This window comes from Echiichthys vipera (genome assembly GCF_963691815.1).
Source record: "Echiichthys vipera genome assembly, chromosome: 22".
Lineage (NCBI taxonomy): Eukaryota > Metazoa > Chordata > Actinopteri > Perciformes > Trachinidae > Echiichthys > Echiichthys vipera.
This window is the reverse complement of record NC_139847.1, coordinates 6,872,283-6,887,239: the sequence shown is the minus strand read 5'-3', so window position 1 is coordinate 6,887,239 and position 14,957 is coordinate 6,872,283. Positions and strand designations below refer to the sequence as shown.

Below are 14,957 nucleotides of genomic sequence, written 5' to 3'. Positions count from 1 at the left end.
TGCAAAATTAATGCACTTGTCATTGACAATTTTCAGTCTCTAAACATCATTTGACATTATTGAGAAAATAAAAAATATAGTCCAAACTAGTGGAACCAATTCTACTCTTTCTTCAAACTTCTACAGAAATAATATTTTTGTGTAGTTTTTAACAAATGGAATCATAATGGCATCGTGCTTGGTACACAGATCGTAATATTTTATAATGTACATAATTGCATTGTGTACCCGGCATCACTGCAGGGAAAACCATTATTATGAAAGTGACACAAAAAAGGGAAAGAGGACAAAAAGTAAATCCACATTCTTAGTCCGGAAAAGACTTTTGACTAAAGTTTAAATTGAACCATCCACATCTGTGCGGCCACGTGCATCCTTTTAATGTTCAAGTCATCAAATGACCTTGTGGAGTCTCTGTACGCGCCTTCATCACATCCCAGCTTAGTATGAGAACTACACCTGCGTTCATTATAAGTATTGAGCCCTTTCAAGTTCAAGCTGCGCTCTGAACGAGCAGCAGGTTCCTCTTGTAACACTCAAGGCTGCAGAGAGGAACCCCGCTCTTTGAGCAGGAGTACTTCTTGCGGTTGGAGCAGCCGCTGACCCCGCAGCTCACTGGGGCGGCTAGTGGAGGACAGGGAGGTGTTGGGGCTGGAGCGGGAACTCCTGTGGGAAAGGAGATGGCCATGCCCTGTGCGCAGTCGCTGTACCGAACCATGGGACACTGATTCTGCTTGGCCTTCCTCTCTCTCATGCTTTTGATCTTGGCCTTGCTGGTTTTCGTCAGCCTCTCTATGGTCTGGTTCTTGTTGTCCTCTGCCTTCTTGGCCGCTTGTAGGCGTCTCTTTCGGGCTCGTTCTTCCCGCTTCTGCATCATCTCTGCGGTCATCTCTTTCTCCTTGTAACCCATGGGGAGCTCCAGGAGAGGCTGGCTCTGCTGCTTATGTAACAGGGCTTTCTGAACACACACACACACACAAAATATATATACTCATGGATATATGTATCATCTTTTTAATTAAAAGAGGACTGAAGTACACATCTATCCTGCTCTTGCTCTTCCTCACCTGTCTGGTTGTAAGCAGAGACTCATCGATCTCCTTCTTCAGCTCTCCGTTGTCGTCGAGCTCGCCCTTCTCCAGAGCGTCCAGCCACCTCTCCTCCTCGTCTACAGGCACACACAGCATGGAGTCTGAGTCCATGTTGGGCATAGGGGACGTAGCCAGGTTGCTGTCTTCATCTGATACAGAACAAACAAGAACAACATGATGGATCTTTGGACTCCTCTCCGTTAGTGTTTTTAGACTGAAAGGGAGCAAAGGGAATAAAAAATAACTTTGCTCAGAACCTATAAAAAAAAGGTTTTTGTTGTTAGTGCCTTGGTTATTTAAAAAACAGCAGTTTACGTTGTGTTGATTTCATCTACACGTTGATATTGTGCACTTGGTTAAAAGTGCTTGTGGGACATTTGGCACATCTTGCTCCATATCGTCCAGCTCTAACTTAAACCCCGGGTGATCTACTCTAATGACACCATTTACTTTAGTACTTGGAACTCACCAAGCCAGGCCCGATACTGCTCCAGAGGCACAGAGGGTTCCTCGTCATCGTCGTCGTCATCATCATCGTCGTCGTCATCGTCGTCATCATCATCATCCACATTATTAATAATCATCAAGGGAGAGGGAGGACAAGCCACTCCGGGATGCACGGTGAAGGTGGGAACACTGTTACAGACAGGAAACAGAAACCCCCTGAGTGATTGGGTTCAGGTGAACCTGATGTTCCGTCTTCACCACCTCGCACTCACCTCTTGGTCCCCAGCGTCTGTCCTCCCAGTTTGATCTTGAGTCGGAGCTGCGGAGGAGGCCGAGGAACAATGATGGGCTCGGGCTCCGGGGCCTCTGCGAAGCTGTGGTGCTTCCTCTTGTGCTTCTTGTGTTTTTTGTGTTTTCGCTTGTGAACGCTGTGCAGGCTAGAGCCGCCTTCACCTGCAGAGGACGACAACAACAACCATGTACGAACTATTAAATCCATACAGCCATAGATATATGCACAAATGTCAAACAAAAAGATTCATATGAAGCAATAATATCCGTCCAAAACATTTTTTAACTGCTGATTTTTGGTAGACTGCTTAAAAAAAAGTAACATTTTCAACAGAATCAACAAAACACAACGTTTTTTAAATTAAAACAGATTTTTTTTTGTCACATTTGATCAAATTAATTACATATTATTCATTTTTCGTAGCATATTGACTGGTATATACTTATCTTACATATAAGTATAAAACAGCACCCCACAAGACAACATTCAGAATCCAAAGACCATCAAGTTGAATCAACACGTCTTAGTTTCAACATAATAACTTTCATGAAGGTAAGATTTAAAGCTTTAAAAGTGTGCATAATGATTGTGTGTATCTTTCAGCATAAGGAAAACCCTGCCTATAAAAAATATTAATGAAATGCCATTAATCTCATATACTCACCAAGAAACCTGGGGTGAATCATGTCTTTCCTTTTCCCCATTGAAACGACGGCAGGGATGTAAACACCAGGACAGGACGGAGAGTTACAGCTCTACAGTGCAGCAGAGAACTCTGGGAAATGAAGTGCTCTCTGCAGAGGAGAGAAACACACCTGATACCTTAACACTGATTACTATTATTATTATTATTATTATTTTAAAAAGGCAACAGTTATAACACATGACACACACCCCCTCGTTTGCATAATGAAGAAATAAGATAAGATGTATTATATTATAGTCCCACAAAGGGGAAATGTCCTTATTAGAGCAGCAAAGTGGATTGAAAACAGAGAAGAAACAATAAATTCAGAAACATATGAACGATATAAACACAGGGAAATATAAAAAATAACAGGAACACTATATACAATATTTTTTAATATTTTGTGTATAATAAGAATAGAGAAATCTAAATGTATATATTTAAAAGTATATTAATATGAATAAAATGAAATGTCAAATAAATATATATATAAATGTATTCAAATGAATAAATAATATAAAAACAAATATATTCATATTAAAATAAATAATGTCAAATAAATATAAATGGATTCAAATGAATAAATATAATATAAAAATAAATATATTTATAATTAATAAAAAGAAAAACAAAATATATATAAATATAAGCATATGAATAACAATAAATAAATAATAATTAATAATAATAATAAATAAATATAAATACAAATGTATTCAAATTAATAAATATAATATACAAATTAATATAAATACATATTCAAAATGAATAAAAAGAAATACATACAATTACAAAATAATTACAATGTAAGTGCATGTAATTGTTCTGTTTAACGTGTAAGCTGAGACATTACCACACATTTCTATTATACATATATATATATATATTGTATCTGTTAAGTGAGGTATATGAGCGGTTAGCTTGCTAAGCTAACTGTACCTTATTTATCGTGCCTGAAAAAACTCCCATCGCAAAAATAGACTTTAGAGTTTCCGGTTTGAAAGAAAGAGACGCGACTCAAACTGCGAACCTGAGGAAAGTTTGTTTATAAGTTAAAATTAAACTACAACGCTGCACAGTTTGTAACGCGTAGCTAGTTAGCAGCACGACTCAGCTAACAACACGGAAGTTCATCATCTTCGTCATTTCCGGTCAAGCTTAAAACCATCGATACGTTAATTTTTTTTTTTTTAATTAAAATAAAAACTATAAAATAAATAAAAACAAATTAAAACCAACTTAATAAATAATGATTTAATAATAATGATTATATTAATACTACTACTACTAATAATAATAATACGAAGAAATACAAATAAAAAATAATACAATTTTTAAAAATCGATATGTTAATTTATTATTTTAAATATATTGTTAACCTATATTTTTGACATGTATTATTTGCAGACTGGTCTTATTTTGTATGAATATCTATGTGCTTGCTTGTTTTTAATCTGAAATAAAGATACGGTTGCTATGGTTGCCAGCTCTCCAGTGGAAAGACGCTGAAATTAACCGTCGTCTCGCGCAAATCGGTGAATATCTACAGCCTTTTTTATTTATTGTGAATAAATGTAACTAGTTATGTAAAAATAACATATATTAAACGTTGTCGAAGTCATTGAATGCTTGCCATAGTTGTGTATTTTACATTTTACATTTTGGGTAATGTAGTTCACGTAACGAGCGCCGGTAGAAGACCACAGTAGAGCTCGGTGAATTGAGAAATACATTACCCAGAATGCCCTGGGGCAGTCCGGCTGAGATACGCAAGGTCAGTTACGAAGTAGAACGTGGTCGAGTTAAAACCGTAAATAACGTTAAATGTGTGAAGTCTATTCAGTAAAGTTTGAGTTCACCGGCTCACGGTGGCGTCCCAAAGGCAACGGGCCCCTGCTCGTGTCTGTTAACGCACTTTAACACAGTTTACTGTTTATTTACTTTAATAATATAACGAGACAGTCCGGTTCCTTTACGTTACAGGCGGTATTTACGTTGTGCAACGCGAAACAGTAATTTAATCTGCAACCAAGCGTGTTGAAAATGGGGGTTATTTTATGTCTCTTATTTAATAATAAATGTTACTACACAGACCCGGTGTTGTGCCGTATTCAGCACCCCTGCTGTGAAATGCACCCCCTCGCATTATAGGTGATATTCTGGATCAGAAGGCTGTTGTTTCCACCTATAGGAGTAATTTATATACAGGTAACCACATTAAAATCACACACTTTTGAACCTATTAATTGCAAAAAAGCTGGAATTATATTTGATTATATTTATTATATTTAGGAAACGGTAAATCAAATACATTCAACTTGCTCAAAAGATCCATTTAGTTCATTTTGTAATTGTGGCTGCAGTTTATTTCCAAAGAACTTTCAAAAAGGTGTTGTTTTGTGTTCACTGTTATCCAAGTTTGTGACTTTAAACTTTTTTAAATAGTTGAAAGACTGTTAGTAAACAATGTTCTGACCGTTGTGGGTTACCAGGATATATATCTATATATAGATATAGATATATCTATATATATACACCTATATGATATATACTCCTATAGGTGTTTCCACCTATAGGAGTATATATCTAGTCCTATAGGTGGAAACAACAGCCTTCTGATCCAGAATATCACCTGTAATGTGAAGGGGTTGCGTTTCACAGCAGGGGTGCTGAATACGGCACAACACCGGTGCTTTGTGTACTGTTTTCAGGCATTCAGCAACAGCAAAAATAAATATGAGAGTAAATATTTCTGATGTCATTTCGCAGGAATCATGAATTACACTCGCTTTCTGACTGCTGTCAGCGCAGCGAGAAAACCCTCCCCCATCAGGATGCTGAGTGAGTATTTATATATTTGTTATTTATATATTTATTTATGTTTATGCACCAGTTGAACCTGCTGAGGTGATAGTTAACTGGAGATCTTTGGGTTTGGGGCTGTTGATTTGATAAAAGTTGCAATTTGAAGACATCACCTGGTTCTTTAGGTTTAACAGTGATGACATTTTATAAACCAAAACAATCGATTCATCTTGAAAATAATTGGCACAACAAGGTAATTCAAAGTGCCTTACATTAAAACATTAAAAGCATTAGAAAGAAACGCATATGAAATAACATTTAAAAACATTGTACAAGTAAAATTATTACAATTTTAAGAAAAGTGTTGGAAAACATATAAAATGACATTTGACTAATATCAGTAAAAGATCATTGAAAGCATTAATTGTCCATTAAGTATCATTTTCAAGACATGTAATGGAAGTTAGAGTGCAGTACGGGCAGTTTAAAGATATGTTATTTACTGAAAAGCAGCGACAAACAGGAATTAATCAATAATGTAAATAATTGTTGGTTGCACACACCAAACTTAAACTCATTTATTTATAAATATTCAACTTTTACTGCTTTATCAGCTCTTATGTTTGCTGCTGCCTTTCAGTAAACAAAAAAAATATGAATTTCTTTGCACTGTAACTTCTATTCCTTTGATATGATTGGTTTTCTTAATATTTAATTTTCTATGTATTTTATCAGAATGTCATTTTATATGTGTTTCTTTCTAATTCTAATGCTTTTAATGTTATGTAAAGCACTTTGAATTCCCTTGTTGTTGAAAGGTGCTTTACAAATAAACTTGCCTTGCCACCAGATTTTGACCCACATGATAAAGCAAATGTAGGTCATCACCGTGACGATTGATGTAAGGATTTAGTGATGCATAATGGTGCATTTAATCACTATTTCAACAGCATTTGAGTTATTATTCTGGTCTCTTCTATTAACTTGAGATACAGTCACTGAAATGCTGCTAAAACACATTAATATGTTTATAAAGGCACCCACAAAACAACCACTATACGCCACATTTGAACCTAAATGTCTAGTAGATCTGTCCATCTCTTGTGTTCACTCCACCCGCGCGAAGCCGAGCTGCAGCAGCGGTCTCCTCCGTCCCTGATCTCTTTGGCCGGAGGAGCGCCCAACCCCAACACCTTCCCCTTCCAGTCGGCATCTGTCAAGCTGAAGGACGGACAGACGCTCACCTTCGATGATGTATCGATGAAGAGGGCTCTGCAGTACTCCGCCTCTCACGGGTGAGAGGAGAAGGCAGACATTTAAATGTGTTGTGCACAGGAGAAGCTTGACTCCTACCCAGCAGCAGCTCCTAAGCTTTCATAAATATAGTACTGGTTGGACTGGAAAGAGGTCGATTTATTACAATGTGAGCTCAGTTGTGCAGGAAGTGTAATTCTCGTTCTTGCGTAGAATACCAGAGCTGCTGACGTGGATGAAGAACCTGCAGAAGAACCTCCACAACCCACCCACAGCCAGCTATACCCCTGAGAACGGCCAGATGGACATGTGTGTGACCACGGGGAGCCAGGAGGGGCTGTGTAAGGTACGGACGCCCGCAGCTGCAACGCTGCCCTTTACTGTCACTCGTGCTGTTTGTGGAGCCGGCTGTTAGACGTGAAAACAAAGGATCATGTAAAGACCTCAGTGAGAACATAATGTGCTGTTAAACAAGGTTTTATCAGCGTAATGCTTTGCTTTAACTTTGATTTTGAAGTATTTGTTTATGGGTTTCAGGTGTTTGAGATGCTGGTGAACCCCGGAGACAACGTTCTGCTGGACGCACCCACGTATTCAGGCACACTGGCAGCGGTGAGACGTTACCTTTGTACGATCAATTGTTTTATTTGTATAGCACCTCTCATACAAGAAATGCCACGCAAAGTGCTTTACAATAAGGACATTACACTACAGAATAAGGATAAATACAGAGAATCAATGTCAAATTATAAATAATAAGGTTAAATAAAAATATATGTAAATATGGAAACACATTACAGACATGTCTTATATATGTGTAAAATAAGAAAAAAATAGAAATGTGTAAAAAATCATTGTAAAATAAAATATATATATCAATATAAAATAAAAGCATCACTGTTAAATAAAAAAAATATATAAATATTAATGTAAAAAATACTTGTATTTAAAATAAATAGAAAAAAATATAGAAGTTATATTTATTAATGTAATAATATATATCTATGTTAAATAATATTAATTTCAATAAAAAAAAAAATACATTATCAATTTAAAATAAATATATATATCAATGTAAAAATAATAAAATAAATGTAAAATATATATCAATGTAAAATATATATATATATCAATACATTGAGATATATTTTTTTATTGTTTTATATCTTATTTTACATCAATGTAAAAATAACAAAATAAATGTAAAAAAATATATATATATGTCTTAATGTAACATTTTATATATATGTCTCAATGTAAAATAAAAAAATATGTAAAGAAAAATGTATATGAATGAAAAATAGAAACAATAAAAAACTCTGTTTAAAGAAACACAACCTACATATGAAGTAGCTCCGTTTGACCCTTTAACTCTTTTACCCTCTGTAGCTGCAGCCACTTGGTTGCAACTTAATCAACGTTACCAGTGATGAGCACGGCATGATACCTGCAGCCCTGAAGGAGGTGTTGTCTCGGTGGGACCCCTCTGAGGTCCACAAGCCCGGCAGCACTGCCCCCAAGTTCCTCTACACCATCCCCAACGGAGGGAACCCCACCGGCGCCTCTATGACGGTTCAGAGGAAGCGGGACGTGTATGAGGTCCGTCTCCCCTGCAGAGTGCATTCACACGCTGCAGATGATTCACCAGTCACTCTCCTCTCAGCCTGATTTATGCGAAGCAGTCAGTGAACCGCTGACTCTGCTAATTAGAGCTTGTTGTGAAGCTGATTTCCCTGCAGACTCACGCCGTCGTCTTCTATTAACGTCCTCTCGTCTTTTTTAAATAGCTGGCCCGGCGGTACGACATGCTCATCATCGAGGACGACCCGTACTACTTCCTGCAGTTCGACAAGGTCCAAAAACAGCTCATTTGTTACTTTATGGTGTGATCTTAGATGAGGATAAAACATAAATTGAGTTAACACAACAAACTGATTCATGTGATGTGTCATTTATGTGGCAGCCGTGGGCGCCGACGTTTCTCTCCATGGATGTGGACGGGAGGATAATCAGGACAGATTCCTTCTCCAAGATCCTGTCGTCAGGGTGAGTATCTGACTCTGTGTGTGTGTGTGTGTGTGTGTGTGTGTGTGTGTGTGTGTGTGTGTGTGTGTGTGTGTGTGTGTGTGTGTGTGTGTGTGTGTTTAAGTCCAGTACATGTTATTTGACTCTGCGATGCTTAAACAGGGCGTGTTCCTTCCCCAGTCCATTGTGCACACCGGTCTGATGGTTTTTAGTTTAGTCCAGTTAAGGGAAATCTTAATACTGCAGCATACATTTATATTTTACAACATTTTTGCTTCAAGCTTTGTGGATGTATATATTTTTAAACACATTATAGACTCTTTCTTTCACGTTTTCACTATTAAGCTTCTTGAACTACAGGATCCCAAACACATTTCTCCAAGATTCGAGTCATAAAAATCAGATTTTTGACATAATCTCAGCAGCTTTGACTAGTTTGAGGCTAAGTCGTGAGGCAAGAGACTCAAACCCACGCAGATTAGGACGATGTGACTGTAACTCTGTTTGTTATTTTTAAATGTTTTACTGTAAAAGCCGAGACAAGATTGACACAAACACAGAAGCTGCAGCAGAACATACCGCCGTACACAGCCACATACAAAGACATAAAGGGACTTTTAAGGGATTAACCATTGAGGTCAAATCAGGTATAATGTTACACGTGTCCATGCGAGGTAGAGTTGTTATGCATGTTTACGTCTCTGACTACTTTCTCTGTGTTTCAGGCTGAGGATAGGTTTTGTAACCGGCCCCAAACCGCTGGTGGACAGGATTGTGCTGCACATCCAGGCCTCCACAATGCACACCAGCACCTTCACACAGGTGAATAAAAACCTTCCTTTTAAACTCTGTGGGCTCCCGCAGAAACAGCTTTTCTTAATTGGTTGGTTAAAATCCTCGCTGCTTTCTGTGTGGCATCTAAAGAGGCAAAAAAAACACGATCTAAAACTGTAAACCTCCGTGCAGCAGTGAGCTCACATCAGGGCGGTCCAGTTCTGCACGCTCTCCGCACGTGGAGGGAAACCACACACTTGTACACACACTCGTTCTCACTCGACAGGCACGCCACATCTGCGCATTTGACAGGGAGAAGGCGTGTGTTGTCATGTTGTGGTGCGTCTGGATCAGCAGCGGTGCAGAGGAGCTTTTAACAAGGGAGAAGAGGGAGGTTAATTAGGATCCGCTGTCATCCTCTGCTGCTCCCTCTAATCTGGACTAACACTTTGGCGATAACTCAGAGAGATTTAAAACTGGAAACATGAACGGGACATCTGAAGGCTCTGTTGGGAAAGGAAGAAAGTGTGTCGTGCACCAGAACTACAGGTCTGACAGTGGATTAACTGCTGCAGCGTCAAATCATTTTGAATGTGTGCCAGCGTTATTGACATTATATAACACGTGTCCTGCTTCCTTTTAGCTCATGGTGTCTCAGTTGTTGCACACCTGGGGCCAAGAAGGTTTCCTCCAACACATAGACGGGTACGTCACTTTACACAGCGCTGCACAGCCACACTTGTTCTCCATAACTGGTTTGACTGGTTTGTAAAACATAGACTCGTTTCATATATATATGTAGACACGTCTGTGCGGCGATGACACCTTTTTACTTTCCTCTCACAGGGTGATCGAGTTCTACAGGAAACAACGCAACGCCATGATCAGCTCTGCAGACAAGTGGCTCAAAGGTTTGTTTGTTGTGAGAAAAAGCAGAAAACACGGAGAGTTACGGACCTTTACGGTGTTTCATTCACATTTCCGCTGCTTTTTTCATCTGCGTGTGTGCGTTGAAGAGATATCCAGAGGATGGCGAACGCACGCCGCGGTACACACGTACATTTAAGGTCTGCATTAAACAACAACAACAAAAAAACACATAACTTTAGCTTGATTACAAGTAAAGTCAACCTTTTAATATTTGCTATAAAAGGTAATACCTGCTCATCTCATTATTACATTAATAATGTGCAGTAATTTAACTGTGAAAATACATTAAAGTGATATCGTTTACATATATTTCATCGATAAAGATGCTCTAATGAAACGGAACAGAGACTGGGAGGACCTCTGTTACAATATTATTTTACTGAAATAACTAAAAAATAGACAAAAATAAAATTTGGTATCAAGCCGGTAAGACATTTGCAGATAATAAAGGTCCTCTGTCCACTCAGCAGTATAAAAAGTGGTTAGCTGTATACTGTTGCTATAAAAAAATAGATCTTCTGTAAAGATATAGGTGAGACAGTTTATTCCCAAACACTTAAGAATGGACTCTTAATTATTATAACACTGTATGTCCTGACTTCTTAGAGAAAAATGGCTACTGGTTTCCTAATTACTTCGTTTTTGTATTAGTTTTACCCGTATAAGTAAATAAGCTGTCCACACCGTCCTCTTGAAATAAAATGCACAGACATCTGCAGTGAAAAAGTCCAAAGGCAGCAATGACGGAGTTCTGGAAGCAAAGGAGGCGTCTGCATCTAGTGTGTGTGAGCCAATCTTCACCGTTAATCAACCGCAAACTGTCAACTTTATACAGTAGAGAGAAGGGCCGCAGCACCTGCACGTGTGTTTGAGAGAGAGGAAGAGGCGGCGGACTATTGCACGCTATGTTTCTGTAAATCATGAATAAGTACTACTCTGAACGCTGCTTTGTCACTTTTGACCGGAGGCAGCAACTCATCACTACTGTGTGTCGTTCCTCCCTGCCAGCTGAAAGTGTAAACTACTTTAATGACTGTGTAGTTCAATAAGTCTTATTAGACAGGTGCTGACATCCTGGTATGAATCACAAAGCACACTCCCGGACTTTTCTTTTTTTCCCTAATGTGTGTGTGTGTGTGTGTGTGTGTGTGTGTGTGTGTGTGTGCGTGCGTGCGCGCGCGTGCGTGTGTGTGTGTGTGTGTGTGTGTGTGCGTGTGCCTGTGTGTTCAGATGTTGCAGAGTGGCACGCCCCGTCTGCAGGCATGTTCCTGTGGATCAAGCTGAAGGGCATCGCTGATACCCAGCAGCTCATCATGAAGAAAGCCTTGGAGAAAGAGGTCAGCACAAAACTTGCTCCTATTGTGTTTCACTTTAAAGGCAAGGCAGGTTTATTTGTAGAGCACAATTCAACAACAAGGTTATTCCAAGTGCTTCACGTAAAACACATAAAAGGTCATTTTTAAAACTTGGTTGCAGTTACAGAGGTTCCAGTGCAGTTCACTGAAAAGCAGCGACAAACAGAAAAGTCTTCAGTCTTGATTTAAATGAACTGAGAGTTGCAGCAGACGTGCAGTTTTCTGGAAGTTTGATCCACATATGTGGTGCATGAATACTGAACGCTGCCTCTCCATGTTAAGTCCTGACTCTGGGGACACAGAGCAGACCTGTCCCAGAGGATCTCAGACAGTGGTGTCAAACTCCAATTCACAGTGGGACAAATTCAGAAACTGGGACAATGTTGCCAAACTCAATATTTACTTAAAAAAAGAGTGCAAATGTGCATGTTTTCCCTTCTCTGCAGGTATTTAATGTTGAACCTTTTCAGTGCAGGTCCTTGTTCTTGTCGTGGTGTTTCTTATTTTATATTGTTTTGTCTCAGCCACGGTGGCTCTGCAGACAAGATAAACTCTTTACATTAATTTCCCATCTTTCTTTTGGCTGTTTTTGGGGAGGGGTGGATCAAGTTTGTCTGAAGAGACTGGTAGCATGGATGCTCATGTTTGTGAACAGAAAAGTAACGATGTATGTGCTCTATACTCGCGGGCCAGCTCTCATAGACCCTGATATGATCTTGCGGGCCAAATATAAGTACAGATTCGGCCCACGGGCCTGAGTTTGACAGCCCTGATCTAAGAGGTCTGGATGGTTCATAGCTGAGCAGTAGATCAGAAATGTATTTGGCTCCTAAACCATTCAGTGCTTTGTAAACCAACAGAAGCACTCTAAAATCATTAAACTCTCACACATTTATCTCTTCTCTTATTGTTATGGGATAAATAAATAATGAACTCTGTCCACAAAAAGGTTAACGTTTACGAACACTACTCCAATATGCTAAAACTGAGGTACCCAGAATGCATTTTCTCGTCCTCTCTGTGTGTTTGTGAGCAGATGTTTTGCATCGGGGCAAGGCAGGTTTTTGTGTCTGAACTGAGTGTAGGAGGGTGACTGTAAAGAGGCCATTATGAGCACTGTGAGTGGGTTTAACAACTGAGTGTTACGCACACACACACACACACACACACACACACACACACACACACACACACACACACACACACACACACACACACACACACACACACACACACACACACACACACACACACACACACACACACACACACACACACACACACACACACACACAGCGTTTGTATATCCCTGCTTGCAAATCGCTGGTTAGCCGTGTTTTTAGGTGGTGGATTGTAACACGTTGCAATACTTCCAAAAGATCTGAAAGCAATAGTTTGAGATTGCAGAGGAGATTTCGACCACTATGTTAAGCTTCAACCAGCAGTGTGTTAGCTTAGCTTAGCACAAAGACCGGAAGCAGGGGGAAACAGCTTAACTGGCTCTGCCATGAAGAGAAGAGCTGCAGAAAAGCTGTTGTGCAGGTAAAACTGGCCCTCACTTCTCCTCTGAGGTAAACGCCAGCAAGATGGACGTATCTCCCTCCCCCCAACGTCACATACATGCCCTTTTTGGTAAGAGGAAATGAGGCGGAGTCAAAGTCTGACAAGATGGAGACCCCCGTAGGCGACAACGATTGGATCAAGTTTAGAGAACGGACCTCTACGGAGAGGCTACGTTCGTTTTTTATACAGTCTATGGTTTTGGCTCTAAAAGCTCAAGACAAACAAGTGCTGATAAGCAACAAAGACTAGTTTTATTCTCACAAAGAGGATGAATCCACGTTTCATACTCTCAGTCTGATGTTTGTAAGTCAAAACTGGACAAAAGTTATGGAAATCTAAAGAAACGTGTGTGTTTGTCTGTGTGGTTAAAGGTGCTGCTGGTTCCTGGAGGCGCCTTCATGCTCGACAGTAGTGACCCCTGTCCGTACGTCAGGGCGGCCTTTTCTCTCTCCACACCTGAGCAGATTGATGAGGTACACACACACACACACACACACACACACACACACACACACACACACACACACACACACACTCTATAATGACTCTAATCTCTCATTATTGTCTCCACAGGCGTTCAGAAGACTCTCCTCTCTCATCAAAGAGGCGTTGTGAGCAGAGATCTATTTTCCCCTAAAAGATGCTGCAGTTTTTTTAACTTATTGTTTTTTGTGCTGAAATATATTATTAACTCATATTATTGTTTACCCTCTGACCGTCGTCAAGAGGAGACACTCGGGATGAATGTACTTGGTACTGATCATTGAAAAACATTTGGAGCAATGGATGAATTTTAGAGAAAAATAAAATAAAGTTCCTATTTGTTGCTCCATCGTTGCACAACACAGTGAAGACATCTTTATATAAAGAAATAAAGAACTTTTTAGATTTCTGATTTTTGTCTTTTGAGTCTGTATGTGTGCGACCGCTGCTGCATTAGTTTTTTACCCTGTGGATACAACAGTTACACCACTTGATATCATTGTTTTGTTGCTCTGGGAGACCTTACAACAGCTTTATATAGATTGTGCAGCGACCTACGTTTGTGTGATGATAGTTTTTAAGTCACATTATTGCACAGGTTTAGCGATGCAAAGCCAAATGTTACTTTATTGCAATCTGTTAAAAGATGCAATCAGTTAAAAAGGTGGTTAAAAAGCATGAGTGAAAACCCTCAAAGGTCAAAACAAAAGACGGACACAAAGCTCATCACTGGCACAGACGACAGCCATAAGTCCTAACAAATCAAACTGATTTAACTGTATTTTAAAACTTGTGTGTGCACCTTTGAAGTAGGTGAACTCTAACTCTACTTCTGCTTTTTGCCTCTGCCGTTTTAAATAAATTACACTGAAAAACCAGCTAACAAGATTCAGGAAGTGTGTCTGTCTCTAAATACACGTGAGGTTAGAAACGAGCTGCAGAAGTTAAGAGAACTAACAAGTCACGGCACATCTAAACCAACCCACGTAGTCTGGATTTAATCTGCTGAATTGTTCTATTGATGAATCAAGATTGAGGCACTCTTGGGCAACATTTAAGCTGTTTATGAAAGATCACAGAAGATTAAAGGGAGACACTGCAGGTGAATAAGGTAAAAATGTAACTATTGGACATCACTATGAAACTCCTCCAGGTGATTGCTGACAACTACAAAGTTTTTTCATATTACAAGTTTTCTAAATATGAAAATGAAATGATTACATATACTCTCGTTGTCTTAGTAGGGCTAA

At 39.2% G+C, this 14,957-nt stretch overlaps 2 protein-coding genes across 2 annotated transcripts; one reads left to right on the top strand and one right to left on the bottom strand.

The window, feature by feature from the left end:
* Positions 1–45: 45 nt before the first annotated feature.
* Positions 46–3,619, bottom strand: ino80b (INO80 complex subunit B). The gene is made up of 6 exons (XM_083937466.1): positions 3,458–3,619; positions 2,495–2,624; positions 1,811–1,991; positions 1,561–1,727; positions 1,068–1,240; positions 46–958 (listed from the first exon to the last, which is right to left on the bottom strand). Exons 2-6 carry the CDS (start codon positions 2,532–2,534, stop codon positions 494–496), a joined length of 1,026 nt encoding a protein of 341 aa, XP_083793592.1. The 5' UTR covers positions 2,535–2,624; positions 3,458–3,619; the 3' UTR covers positions 46–493.
* A 1,672-nt stretch (positions 3,620–5,291) lies between these two features.
* On the top strand, positions 5,292–14,067 carry aadat (aminoadipate aminotransferase). The gene is made up of 13 exons (XM_083937484.1): positions 5,292–5,359; positions 6,450–6,618; positions 6,791–6,923; positions 7,115–7,189; positions 7,967–8,176; positions 8,365–8,430; positions 8,541–8,623; positions 9,328–9,424; positions 10,020–10,081; positions 10,223–10,287; positions 11,537–11,643; positions 13,596–13,697; positions 13,798–14,067. Exons 1-13 carry the CDS (start codon positions 5,293–5,295, stop codon positions 13,837–13,839), a joined length of 1,278 nt encoding a protein of 425 aa, XP_083793610.1. The 5' UTR covers position 5,292; the 3' UTR covers positions 13,840–14,067.
* Positions 14,068–14,957: the final 890 nt, after the last annotated feature.

Coding starts and splice junctions, on each gene's coding strand:
- ino80b (XM_083937466.1), bottom strand. CDS start 2,534: ATGGGGAAAAGGAAAGACATGATTCACCCCAGGTTTCTTG. Junction 1,241..1,560: donor GCAGTATCGGGCCTGGCTTG/GTGAGTTCCAAG, acceptor GTTCTGTATCAG/ATGAAGACAGCAACCTGGCT. Junction 959..1,067: donor CTCTGCTTACAACCAGACAG/GTGAGGAAGAGC, acceptor GTGTGTGTTCAG/AAAGCCCTGTTACATAAGCA.
- aadat (XM_083937484.1), top strand. CDS start 5,293: ATGAATTACACTCGCTTTCTGACTGCTGTCAGCGCAGCGAGAAAACCC. Junction 6,619..6,790: donor CAGTACTCCGCCTCTCACGG/GTGAGAGGAGAA, acceptor GTTCTTGCGTAG/AATACCAGAGCTGCTGACGT. Junction 10,288..11,536: donor TGCAGACAAGTGGCTCAAAG/GTTTGTTTGTTG, acceptor CTGTGTGTTCAG/ATGTTGCAGAGTGGCACGCC.